The sequence below is a fragment of the Acyrthosiphon pisum genome, chromosome A3, assembly GCF_005508785.2.
Source record: "Acyrthosiphon pisum isolate AL4f chromosome A3, pea_aphid_22Mar2018_4r6ur, whole genome shotgun sequence".
Lineage (NCBI taxonomy): Eukaryota > Metazoa > Arthropoda > Insecta > Hemiptera > Aphididae > Acyrthosiphon > Acyrthosiphon pisum.
The window spans coordinates 27,475,320-27,489,217 of NC_042496.1; the positions used below are offsets into that span (position 1 = coordinate 27,475,320).

At 29.6% G+C, this 13,898-nt stretch overlaps 1 protein-coding gene across 1 annotated transcript; it reads right to left on the reverse strand.

The window, feature by feature from the left end:
• Positions 1–317: 317 nt before the first annotated feature.
• Positions 318–3,081, reverse strand: LOC100169317 (keratin-associated protein 6-2). Its single transcript, XM_001949898.5, has 3 exons — positions 2,923–3,081; positions 2,549–2,669; positions 318–1,022 (listed from the first exon to the last, which is right to left on the reverse strand). The coding sequence occupies exons 1-3, from the start codon at positions 2,938–2,940 to the stop codon at positions 562–564; spliced, it is 600 nt and encodes a 199-aa protein (XP_001949933.1). The 5' UTR covers positions 2,941–3,081; the 3' UTR covers positions 318–561.
• Positions 3,082–13,898: the final 10,817 nt, after the last annotated feature.

Below are 13,898 nucleotides of genomic sequence, written 5' to 3' on the forward strand. Positions count from 1 at the left end.
AATTTAGGTTGCTTTGTACTTTATAATATAATATAAATATATATATGATGCACCTTTTGGACAATATTTTGAAAAACAATATGCTCGATTTGTTGTTATATAGGCAATAATAATATAATTAAAAACTAATTATTTATAGGAGGGAAAAATTACGATACTTCAAAACTTAAGGTTAAGACTTTAAGAGCCCTCTATAATGAGACGATTTGAGTTCTGACCTTGTGGATCATTATTTTTTATCATTGGTTGATGAACAAATAATATATATTATATTATAAAGTTACGATTATAGGTATATTTAATTTAACGCACTGGTATACTTTGTAAAATATATTTTGTTTATTACATATATATATATATTGGAAGACAATAAATTAAATTATTTATATTATGTATATATATACATATTACATAAAAATACATGAATAAGGTTTTTACATGTCATTAAAAGAAATGAACTTGGAATTTTGTTTTCGTAATGAAAAAAAACTCGCAAGAAAAAAAAGAGCAAAATTCCATCAAATTATCGTCGTCGGTATGAAAAATTATCAGAAACGGCTATTACCATTTGTTGTAACCGTAGCCAGTGGAGTGGGGGTATGAGTTGTATCCCTTGTTATAGCCGCTGTAACCGGTGTAACCATGGGAGCCGTAGTAGTCGTTGTCGTAGTTGTTGTGACCATAGCCGGAGCTGTACGATCCTGGGTAGTTGTAGCTGTTGCTATACGAGTAAGCCGACGGGTATTTGTTGTAGCCCTGGTTGTATCCCTGGTCGTATCCACCGTAGTACTGGTTGTTACCGTAACCACTGCTCGGGTACTTGCTGTAGCCGCTGTTGTAACCGTTTCCGTAGCCGGAAGAGTAGCCGCCGGTGTATCCGGATGATGGATAGCTGCTGTACGATGGGTAACTGCTGTAGCCTCCACTGTAGGTGGACGGGTAGCTGTTGTAACCGCTGTTGTATCCGCTGTTGTATCCGCTGCTGTAGCCAGTCGGGTAACTGTTGTAACCACCTAAGAACGCTATAACAATGCGAAAAAAACCAAACACGTCAAGTACAATAACAATTTTCGTCATACAAAGTATATTGCGGAAATTAGGTGTATATAATATTACGGTGGGATAATAATATCATGATTTCGATCGGATGAGCGGTGGACAACATAATGATATCATTATATTAAATTATGTGTAGTTGTCGCCGGTAACACGAGTTGAACTCGTCGAGGTTTCTCATTGTTAAAACGATAATAATGAAAAAAAAAAAATGAACAAAATACAAATACGTACGCGCGCCTATTACAAAACCTACGAAGGTCGCTCGGATGGTCTTAAAAGTAATCTTAAAAGACACGGTCCCGTAGTCATCACGGACGTTCACACACGTGTTACTATACTGCAGGCGCACGCAAGACACGGCGCGGACAGCAGATTCCTCACGCAGGAAAACCACGTCCGGTTTGGGTTTTTCTGTTGTTTTCCTTACGTAGGTATTATAGTAGGACAATATTTCAGCGAAGGATACGCGTTATCATAAGTGCGCGTGGTTATAATATATTATAATATTGTTTGCGTTTAATTTTGTTCAAACACCGACGTGTGAGCATATTTCGAGATGGCCGTCGCAGTCAAGTGCAATATAACTGTCGTCGGTCCGTGTAGGTACATTATATTATTATATAGTAGGTACGTAAATTGGAACCTTGGAGGGCCGGAGACGATGGTTGCAATAATAATATCAGGACGAAAATGTATGAAACGTTTACTATGATGAGTGTAGTTTTTATCTTTGGCTTCGATTTTCCGCGACGACTGGTATTCCTCGGGGTTCAGCGAAAGCTATGCGAATCGCAATGAAATAATAGCGAAATAATTAATTAGCTGCGATCACTACAGTTTTTAAAAATTGTAGCCGATGTCATTAAAAAAGTCTACGATGGATTTCGACGTCGTAGCACCCCCGAAATATTATGAATAATTTTTGGAGGTTTTGGAGACTTGCAAGAATGGTTATCCATCAAAACAACATATTGTGACTCAATATTGTTGAGTAACGGCAGAGACGTTATGCAGTAGAAACTTAAACGAGAAAGAAGTGAATAGTATACAAAACTTAATTAAACTAATGTAAGTAATACATTTTATTTTGAAAAATCTAGATTTTTTCGTGTTTGTCGAAACGTGGTCTTCGCGAATTTGTACGATCGTGTCATAATAAATTATTATTATAATATTCATAAAACCATAAAATTTTATGAATATAATATTGTATTGAAAAATTTGCGAAAAAGTTTAGATACCTCTCTTTAGTTAATACCAACAAATTATATGTAAAATATACATATACAATTAAATTTGTCTTTGAAAATGGTTTAAATTTTAATAATAAGAAACGATATAACATAAATAAAAGACTTAAAATAAATCTAAGTACCTATCAACAAAACGAGAGACATCAACCGAAAAATATAATTATATATTATAAATAATAGGACTTTTGAGAAAATACGTTTAATCTTTATAGTTTAAAGATTTCATGTCTACTTACATCGTCCGGTGGCCGCTGGAGTCAGATCGGATTTATCTGATCGTTTCTCGACGACTTTGGTTTCTTTTTTGGCTTCTTCGCTCTTAGCTAGAGCTACGGCCACAGCCAGCACGACGAACACCTATAATATAGTAGAACAGAAATGTATGTAGAGAATGCCGAAGTAAATAATATATAACATTGTATAATGTATAGTGTATACTGCAGTGTTAACTTAGCGCAGCTATTGTAATCGTAACAATCATTGAAAACTTATAAAATATATAGAGTTCGATATACTTATAGACGTTGAAATCCGCGTCTATAAGAGATCGAGTGTCTGCAATAGCCACTATACACGTAATATATTGCAAAAATATAATATAAGCACTCACTTTGACGAAGGTATTCATGGTGGTTTGCGATTTGTTGTGAGTCAGCTGTAGAATTCGATTATCTGCAGTGATGAGGAGACGGATTCGTTGTGCTGAAGAGTTCTACGGATCCAGCTTATATACCCGAGCCGGCCGGCGACCCCACCCGTATGGATAACCCTGGACTTTATGGATTGCGGTTTCGCGCACCATGTTTCGGGTGCCCGCCGCAGACACGAGATAAGTATTGTGTGTCCGTGTGCGTGTTTGCGTTCGTTTGTGTGCGTGAGAGGAATAAAGGAAGAAAAAAACAAACAAAAAAAAACGAACGTGATTTATTTAAATAATATACGTTATATTATACATATATATATATATTGTATATAAAATATTATTTATGCTGAAGGTCGTGAGAGAATTTTTTTCCCGTAAAAAAATTTAAAGGAAAAATACGGGTGTATAATAATATTATGTAATATTTTAATATTTTAATAGATTATTATGTTATTATTATCATATATGTCCAATTCGATCGACGCCAAATCTCTCAGTGGATTCGTGCGTTAGCTGACGAATCGTTAATACTTATTGGAATGTCGTTGAAACGTTTTCAGTCAGATTATTTTATTTGGATTATTAATATGGAAAAATAAATATATGCAATGCAATAATAAATTATATAATGAAAGTTTGATTAAAATAATATTTATTAAAGTTATAAATCATCTGTGTTCCATCGCAGCGTTAAAGTTACCGTCGTAGTTGGAGTGCGGTGGTCCTTCATATAATATTATACAATGAACGTATGTGGTACCAATATCGTATATTATATTCTGTATAGAAATGTTCCAGATTATAAAATCACCTATTAAATGATATCATGCAAACTATATTATAATAAACAATTTAGTTCGTCGATCATGCGATGGTTAATACGACTAATGACGTAATGTTATTTTCTTACAGATCAAACTAATAAAGTGAAAAACATGACTGCCTAGTGCCTAACGGCATTAATACGGATTTTAAGGAGTCACAATATTTAATTTTTTAAATTAAAATAAATACAAACTATAATCTATATTACAATAAACAGTTTAAATTAACGATTTACATTTCGAATTTCAAACCTATCAATATAAAAATGAATTGTTAGAAATCAAGCTTCAAAAGTACATTATATTATAACGATTTTTTATAATTTTCAATAATGTGAAAAGGAAAATAATTAAATAAAACATTATAGATAAAATATCAATTAATCATTTTTGGGGGATAATGAGAAGATAACTTTTTTATTCTAGCCGAGTTTTTACCTGAAAAAAATCGGGGTTGAGCTTACGATTGCCCAACAAATAAATAAATATCTAAATATACCTACTTAACTACTATTGCTTAACAAAAAAACATATTAATAATGAATTAATGATATTAAAAAGAAATAGATATATCTGAGTTGAATTTGTCTATGTATGTAAACTGTATATTATATACTATATAATAATTTTCAATTATTATTTTGTAATATTTATTTTATTATAATTAAGCGAAAATGTCTCTGTACCGCTTTATTTTTAAACAACGGGTAGTATTCATTAGGTCAAGAGAAGACGAATTGAAAATCAGAAGACTTAACTGAAAACATCTTTATGTAATTTTTTTTTTAAGTGTTTGTCATGTAAAATGTTTTTTGAGAGATGGTTAGTATATTCAAGTGCTTGTGGATGACGGAGTATGAGGCATTGGTTAGTGATGAGATTGGTTTGCTGAGAGATGTCAGGACGGAATGATTCGTATATATTACTATAATATGACCCAGTGTATTCGTGTGATTCGACCAGTATAAGTAATACTATATTATTATATTTTATAGTAGTTGTAAATTAATTAAATTAATTATATTATAACGACAATCAGGACAATATTAGAAATAAAGTTTTGTTTTATAATATCTGTACCCCGTTTGTGAATTCAGCCCTCCCCAATGTTGTCATATTGACTTCAAGCCTTCACCAATATTTTAGAACTTAATTTTAAGTATTTGGAACCTAGTTTTCTGATTTTGGAACTTAATACTTTAAAAAAAAATTAATGCATTTATACTTAAATTAAGTTTCAAAATTTAAAAGTATGAATGTATGTAAATAAAGTATAAATAAAATGAATAGATAACACAATTCTCTATGGCATAAAATAAAATGCTGGCCTAAGAGGAAAATGTTCTGAATGCCCGAGACTCGAGAACAATGACCATAATAATAGATGAAGTGCAACAGATTAAAGACACATATTGGCTATAGTCTATAATTAAAATATATCCTAAAAGTCAAAAATTTATTGTAAGCAATTAAGATTCTTTTTGTTTAATAATGTTTGTAATTTATATTAATTACTATGAATACAAATTTATTTTTTAGCTAATTGTAAAACATAGATTTCTTATTACAAAATGTTAATTATGTTTGTATTAGTTTCGATACGTATTTGGATCTATTTTGAACCTATTTTTCCGAACTTTTTATTCGGAGAATACAATTTTAAAATTAAAATAAATAAATATTTTAAATGTCATGGATTTGAGAATTTATTCAATATAATATTTATATTAGCTAGTAGCTTGAATCCTGAAATATATATTATGCTAAAGATAGTTAAAAATAATTAATTGGGACTCAGATAAGTATTAATAACTTAGATAGAAGAAAATAAATTCTGAAAAATACCATCAATAGCTTAAAAATAAATATAAATCATCAAAAAAATAAAACTGACAAAAATTGAAAAATAAAAGTTAAAAAAATCATTATTATTCTATAAATAATTAAAATGTTGTATTACCTATACTCATATAAATATTTTTTATACAATTACTTTAAAAACATTGAAAATCACTTCTAGTAATTAATATAATTTTGTATAACATTAAAAAATAAAAATAATCTTGATGGTTATATAAAATAATTTTTGACTGTTGATTGTTGAAAATTGTAATAATATCTTTTAATCATAGCATCGTAACAGAGGTGTTAACATGCTTTTAGCTGTTACACTTCATTTATTATTACTTATGAACATTGGAGGGGTTTCCAGAATATTTTACTCTTGGGGCAACATTTTATTTTACGCCATAGAATTGTGCTATTAATTTTTCATATACGTTACTTAAATACATCAATTTTAAAATTTAATTTTTAAAACTGATTTAGGTATGAAATTACCTATATAATTAAATGCAGTCTCTCGAACATTGTATACGTTTCGCTGTCGGCGTAGCATCCTCTTAAGTATTTAAAACAATGTAGGGAGCCACATAAAGTAAGCTGCCTTTACCAAACTTCTTATTTTTTTTTTTCGAGAAAAGCATGAACCTCCATATTCGGAAAACTAGATTTCGAATAATAATAATAATAATAATAATTGAGAATAGTCAATTAAACTTCTTATTTTTTTTTTCGAGAAAAGCATGAACCTCCATATTCGGAAAACTAGATTTCGAATAATAATAATAATAATAATAATTGAGAATAGTCAATTAAGCTTCAAAATATCGGTGAAGGTTTGAAGCAGATATGAGTATATACTATATGTCAATATGGAGAGGCTGACTTCATGAAACTCTATTTGTTTCTTTATGCGTCAAACAAATTAATTCTCCGTATCTTGACATGTACTAATCAGTCTTTATAAATTGTCTTTCGTACTAATTTTTTTTATAAAAATCAATACTATTGATAGTATCTTTTGACAACCATGTCAGTGAAAGTAGCAATGGCGTGATAGACATTATGGACAATAAGTATATTTTATATATGTATATTGTATAAATATGTATATGCATACGTATACGAAATATTAATAAACAATCTTGAAAAAAAAATGACAAATAGGTAAAAACAATAATTAGAAGAATATTATGTTTATATATTTGACCAAGTATCGTATAATATTTCACTTAAATGAATATTGAATGAATGTTATTTCAAAAAAGATAAAAAAAATGTTTTATTGGTGTTTAAATTGCCTATTAACAGAAGGTAAGCATAATTTTGACTAATGGTTTGTTTGAAGTATAGTTAGTATAATATGAGTCTGAATACAAAATTAGTTCTATGACCTAGTATTAAATATAATGCAATGATAATGACGCATAACCGCGGCAACTAAACGGCATCCCGTCAGAGTGAAAAAAATAATATATAGATAGGTAAAGCAGAAATTAGTGTATAATATATTTTCAAAAAATTAAATCCTTCAAGTTAGAATGATATGTTTTTGTTTCTAAATACATGGCAGTCTGATCCTATCATAATGTATAGTAATGTGTGTGCACACGACTACAAGAGTGTGTGATATGCCTTCAGGAATTATGTAAAACATCTATTTTAATCATGCATTTGGTCGATTATCATAGACACGATTATAATTTAGTTGTGCAACTTTTCTCATTTCATTACTTGCTAATAACGCGCAACCATCAATTATACATTATCGGTATAAAATATTTAATTATTATTGTATTATTGTATATTATGATATTGTAGTACGGTGATGGACTGTAAATGAGGTGTAGACTTTGTATCATATATACTTAAATCTATATGAGTATGTACATATTATTTTATTATACTCGTTTAGTGCGGTACGGTATAGCGTGTATTGCATATTATACCTACTTCACTCGTACGTATTATATAAAAAATTTAAATTAAAAATGCGCGTTATCTGTATGGTTTATTCTTTGAGTTGGCATATTGCACAAGCGAAGAAACACCCGATGATTCAAAAATTAAATTAAATGTATTATAATATGCATGGTTTTTTATTTTGCATAGATATTATATAGCCACTGTAGTGACCTTTACAAAACACAACATTATTGACGAGTGATAATTAGTGAATAGTTTTTAAACTATGAAACCGCTGATAAATCAAAGATTTATATTATGCAGCATTTCCTCAAATTCGTCGCAAACGACTAACGAGTCACCTACCTTAGCCCGCGCCCACTGCAATATTATGATTTTATAATATTATCATTGTTATAAAGCGTGAATCGAATCGGAAGACCGCAGTGTATATACCTATATTTATAAGTATGTACATAATAAAAATAATAATAATACTTTATTACTGTATATAATGTTAAGTATTTAAATACCGACGTGTGATATAGTATAATATACAGTGTGTCTCATCATGTTTGTCCTCCTATATAATATGCCCACCTGCCTACTAATATACTTAGGTAATAGAAACTATGACAGTTTGACTTTGGAAATATATTTATAGTACGGCTACCTAAGATATTTGAGGAACACGAACTTTGAGTTTAGATTAGGTAACCCGAAAAAGATACTTACAATTGTAGTTTTAGCTCGCGACTTACACTATAGGTTTTTAGTCTAATACGCAACCCACACACTGTATAGTTTGTGGGTTTAAAACGTGATTTACAATTCTTCATGGCAAAATGTGGGACCAACAACATTCAAACATTTTAAGCTACCATCAGAATAACTTTGTTTTTGGTTTCTTATATATGCGAGACAGCAGGTAATTACATAAAACGCCGGTGTTTATTTCACGCTGCACGCTATAGCCTATAGTTATTATATATTATTATCCGATATTAAATAACAATGTTTTAACTTTTAAGTATTGTACACATATCATTTCATCTTTGAATAATGGTAGTTGTTTTTCCAATTTCCAAACGCAAAACACAAAAACAACGTTTCATACTCATAGTAAACACAAGATTCGATAAATAGGTAAATACAAAATTACAATATACGCTCACGATAGTGCTCACTAAATTGTATCACAACAATGATTAAATTTTGTTAAGTGAAAAAAAAACTAATATAGTAATATATCTAAAATAAGAATCCCCGATGGTGTATAATGAAGGTCCCTTTATATGCTAATACGTTTTATAGTTGTATAGGTCATTCAATTTGATCGATGAATCGATATGATGCGTAGGTAGATCGCGTATATCGTACCATTACCAACGTATTATAAATTATAATAACTATAATAATTTATTACTGCGTGGCACTCTAATACAGAGATATTTTCAAAAATCATAGACTATTAAATTGAGAAATGTACGAATTGGCCGAGACGAACGCTGAGGGACATCATGTACATTATGTAAAACGGCTAACAGCCGATCGCTGTTGATTTTTCTGTACATTTATATGCAAAAATCAGAATATTAATAATTATTATTAAATTGAAATACGAAGCTACACTTTTAGATAAAAATGTATAAGTGTTTAGGTTAGAGAGATCAGTGAGCAACTATATTCTTCCAATTTTAATCTTCTTGCAAATGGTAATAATATGCCATGTCACACTTCAGCTTCACGTCATGTTAATAGTTATACCTATGTAGTTAATTTATTTTAATATTAATTAGATAGCTAGATATTTATTACTAAACATTTATGCTTACAATCTTAAGTCGATCATAAGTGACTTACAATAATACATATTAATTTTATTATCTATATAATTTTGGCATGTTTATTAATCATTATTTATTATTTATACTAATTAGTAGACAATTAGGACATTAGGTGCACTTAACACTAATTACACTGACAAACTGCAGTAAGTCGATCTCCAAAATATTATTGTATTCTCGGTACCTAGGTGTATATGTTTGTCAAATAACCTAACCTAACTTGACCTGGCCAGCGACCACCCCTGATATATAGTTTTATGGTTATTTTCAAGGGTACTGCATAAGAAAATGGTATCTGGCACATAGTCACCTATTTAATACATAACATTATGAACGTAATATGTGTAGTGTATAGTACGTTTTTTAGACTCTATTGTCACTCAACTGTACACGGCAGACAACGGAATGGATCAAAAGATTGCAGGACAGTACATATACATACCGTACATGCGCCGTATATGCGCCGTGAGTATTATATTATTATTCGTACACAAGTGTTTGTAGCAAAGAATAGAAACAACGGTTTGCCCCCGCGGTGATGGCGATCTAGAGGCCATGTATGATAGGCCTTATGGGACACAATATAATATGGTACGTTTAATAACAGGTACGTTTGACTCGAGTAAGTCTGTGCGCATGGACACTGTTTCATACAAACACAACATTATATTGTACCTATATACTATTATTATAGGTGTTTTATTGTGCGTGTAACATTGGAAAAGTTGGACGGGATGAATTAATACATTTTGTCGTATTCGATGTAGGTAAAAAAAAAAGAACAATTACGATTATTAATCGTGTATATTGCGCGTAGGTACCTAACGCACCCAATACTGTATCAGTCGTTACTAGTTTTTAATATCGCTAAGGTCATAAGCAGTCGATGTTGGTAGGCACCTACACTTAGAATTTGATAACAAATTATAAAACAAATTAATATATTTTATTATATTTTATTAATTGTATTATCCCGATGTTATTTACGAACAATAGACGCAATACATTAGAATAATAGTTGACGATATCTTAAATATATTAATTTTTAGAATAGTTGTAGTCCAAAATTATTTTGGAAATCAATTTTAAGATTTCCCGCTAATAATGTAATTTCTTTTTCATTTTTAGTAATAAATAATTCAATGTTTTTTAATTAGAACAAAATTTATATTTGATTAAAAAAAATTTACCATCTAAATGTTCATTAAATAATTATATTATAGTTATGATTTATGAGGAATTCCGTCAAAGCCACAGAGGTGAGATAATATCATAATTTTTAAATATAATCTACATACCTAGCTATATGAAATATGAATACCTATTACATTACCTGTTACATTGAGGATATTATATAGAAATAAATATTTCTCAAATGATTTTGACTTTATATTAGGTATCACGTTTTTAGAAACAGAAATGCACGCAATTTATTGAACTTATGATGACGTAGTTACATTACCTTTTTGTATTCGAGAGGAGGGCGCTAAACCTAAAAGTAACCTCGTTTGAACGATTAAATGTAATGAGTTGTTTATCAGAGAAATAATAAGGACGATTAATATCAGTTTTTAGTTCGTGGGACGTAGGTTTGTTGTACTTATACGTTTCACGGGGCACTGTTTTATATATTTAAAATATTGCTTGTCGATTCAAAAAAGATTATTAACGCCGATGTTATGCAATAATCAGCTTGCGTGTGTCTTGTTACATAAAGTATATTATAATATATAAGTTGCACCTAATAACATTTTGTAATATTTGATGTCAACATAATTGTTCTAGACGAAGGAAAATCTCTGAAGGAAGATATTTGTAAACAATTATAATAATAATGTATTATATCAATCAAATTACAATCAACCGTCGTGACGATCAGGGACGCTGCGAAAATCGGTATTCAAATATATAGTGTGTATACACTTACAATCATTATTTGTATAAAATCCAAAAAAGTGTAAGAAGCTAAGTATCACAGTGTAAGTATCACTGCGTACACAATATAAAACTATACATAGGTACACACTTCAGCAAAGTAGTCGATACCAAATTACCAACCGTTGACAATTTGTTCGATGTGTCAATATTTATATTTATATATCATAATATAGCAAACATACCGTGTGACACTGTGATCAATACAATATACAATATAACATTATAATAGTACCTAAGTTATAACTTGTAAGCCAATAGCTTGTAGCGGCATATCAAATCGTAACTATAAATATTTTGTTGTACGGCTAATAACGAATAGTATTATTATACACACTGTCGGTGACAAATTTTGTTAATTATATACATGTGACATGTCTTAAGTTATAAACCACAAACGCATTATATGTACATATATATATATACTATTATTATTATATGTGGTCGACGGTCAGTATGGTCAATGTGTATGTTTTGGCAAGGTCCAATATTGCAACAGAGTCGCCTACTCACAACATTGAAGCGCTATTAAAAATCATTACAATCTCTTATTTCAACAATAAACTTTATGTCTACTTCCGAAAATTCGGTTCACAAGCTATAAATAACATATTTGATATAGAACTAACGTAGCTATTATACATATAATATGAGTACCTACTTATATGACATGTTTGATGTGTACACGTTAATTTACTGATCACTAAATCAATCAATTCCATTATCGTTTATAGTTTTACACAAATCGCTTGCTCTGCACAATAATTATACAATTATTATAATTTATAACATTAGGTACACGTCAAATTACAACAACTACCATAAAATCGACTAAATATATTTTTAAGAAACCAATTAATAATAATTTGTGATGAATTCACATCGATAAATTGATAGAATATTTTTTTCTGATTTTACACTGGTAGATATTTTGATTATAATTTAGTATATTTTTTGAGAAGAATAACTACTTAATTGTTGCTTTAAAATTGAATATCATAACACAGCATAATCATGAATATAATAATATATATAATAATCATAATATTATTGTTCTGACAATTTTACACTAAGGTGAATAAATAGGGAGATGAGTTCTCAGAGCTCGGTCTTGGTATCTTTGTTCTTATCTATTTGTATCTATTAATTTAAAAATATTTATAAACACATAGCCACATAGGTACCTATCATAAGAATAAATAGTTTTTCTATGAAAACTGAACAAGTCCACTGTTGCAATTAATTAGTAAGATTTAATAACTTAATGGTGCCTTTCTTAATAATTAAAAATATGCAAGCACCAATGGTTATACTTTATCACATATAATTTTGATTTAATCGTTATTATATGAATGGCCGCAATGCCATCATGCCGACGTGGCGTATGAACTTAAATATTGTAGGTAAATCAAAAAACTCTCGAGTGGTACGCGTGGATGTAAAGGAACTATAATAAAAAATGTCTAAGTAAGTAGCTATTGGCTATTTCTGACGTAAAAAATAAAGTAATAATTACTTTATTACTAATTAATTATCACTAACTATAATTAATAATTACTAAATTATTTACGTAAATGATTTAATTACAATAGTTCTCACTACATACTTCAATAGTTAATCTGGACCGCATCATATCATGGACATAATTCTTAAGTCCAAATTAAATAGTCTTTTCCAGGGCTGCCATTTCAGTTTTGAAATAGGGCTGCCAATTTTTTTTATCAGGCCACAGTTATAACAATGTAAATTGAAATGTTGGAGTTATTTCCAATCTTACTAGGGATGAAAAATAAATCTGCAGAAAGCCTATAATAATAAAACTTGAACCTATGCTCCTACTAAAACTTGCAATTCTTTTAAATTACAGTAATCACCAAGCTACTTTTTTTTGTATTCAACATGCCGTTATGTAATCTAGATTGCACTGTCATTTATAACCCTAATTTAAACATTTAATAATAGCACCTGAACTTAAAAATATTAACGTTAATATTTTAAAATGATAAAAGTATAATATCGTATTATTTATTAATAATTGTTATATTACATTAATTAGTTAATTTAATTGAACTGATACATCGGCGCCAGTATAAATTTGGGGCAGGCCAAGTACGGGGGAAAATAGTGCCACCAATGTATACCCTGCGATATCCCAAACAGCGCCCCTGGTCTTTCCTAATGCACTTTTTGTCTGCGTTGTCAGATAATACGGACAAAAGCGTCTATGCCAGATTTGTTTTATTAAGTGGTAGGTAACTACAGTCGTAGTCAGTAATATTATGTTGTTTTATAATATAATGAAATATTTACATTGGCTGTGTATGAGGCCATATAGCAAATACTGTATATACTAATAGAGGCCAATGTCCCTCTAGGCCTTAGTTATAAAAAAATTAATTAATATATTACTATACGAGTATATAGTATAATTTGTAGTACCTACCAATAGGTAAAGAACGCACATTATAAATTTCAGTCATTAAATATGTATTATATTGCATGGGTGAAATTTGAATTGGTTGGATTTAGTGTTGATAATCTAAAGTATTATATCTAATGTTACGACTTGTAAATTATTATATCGTATAAA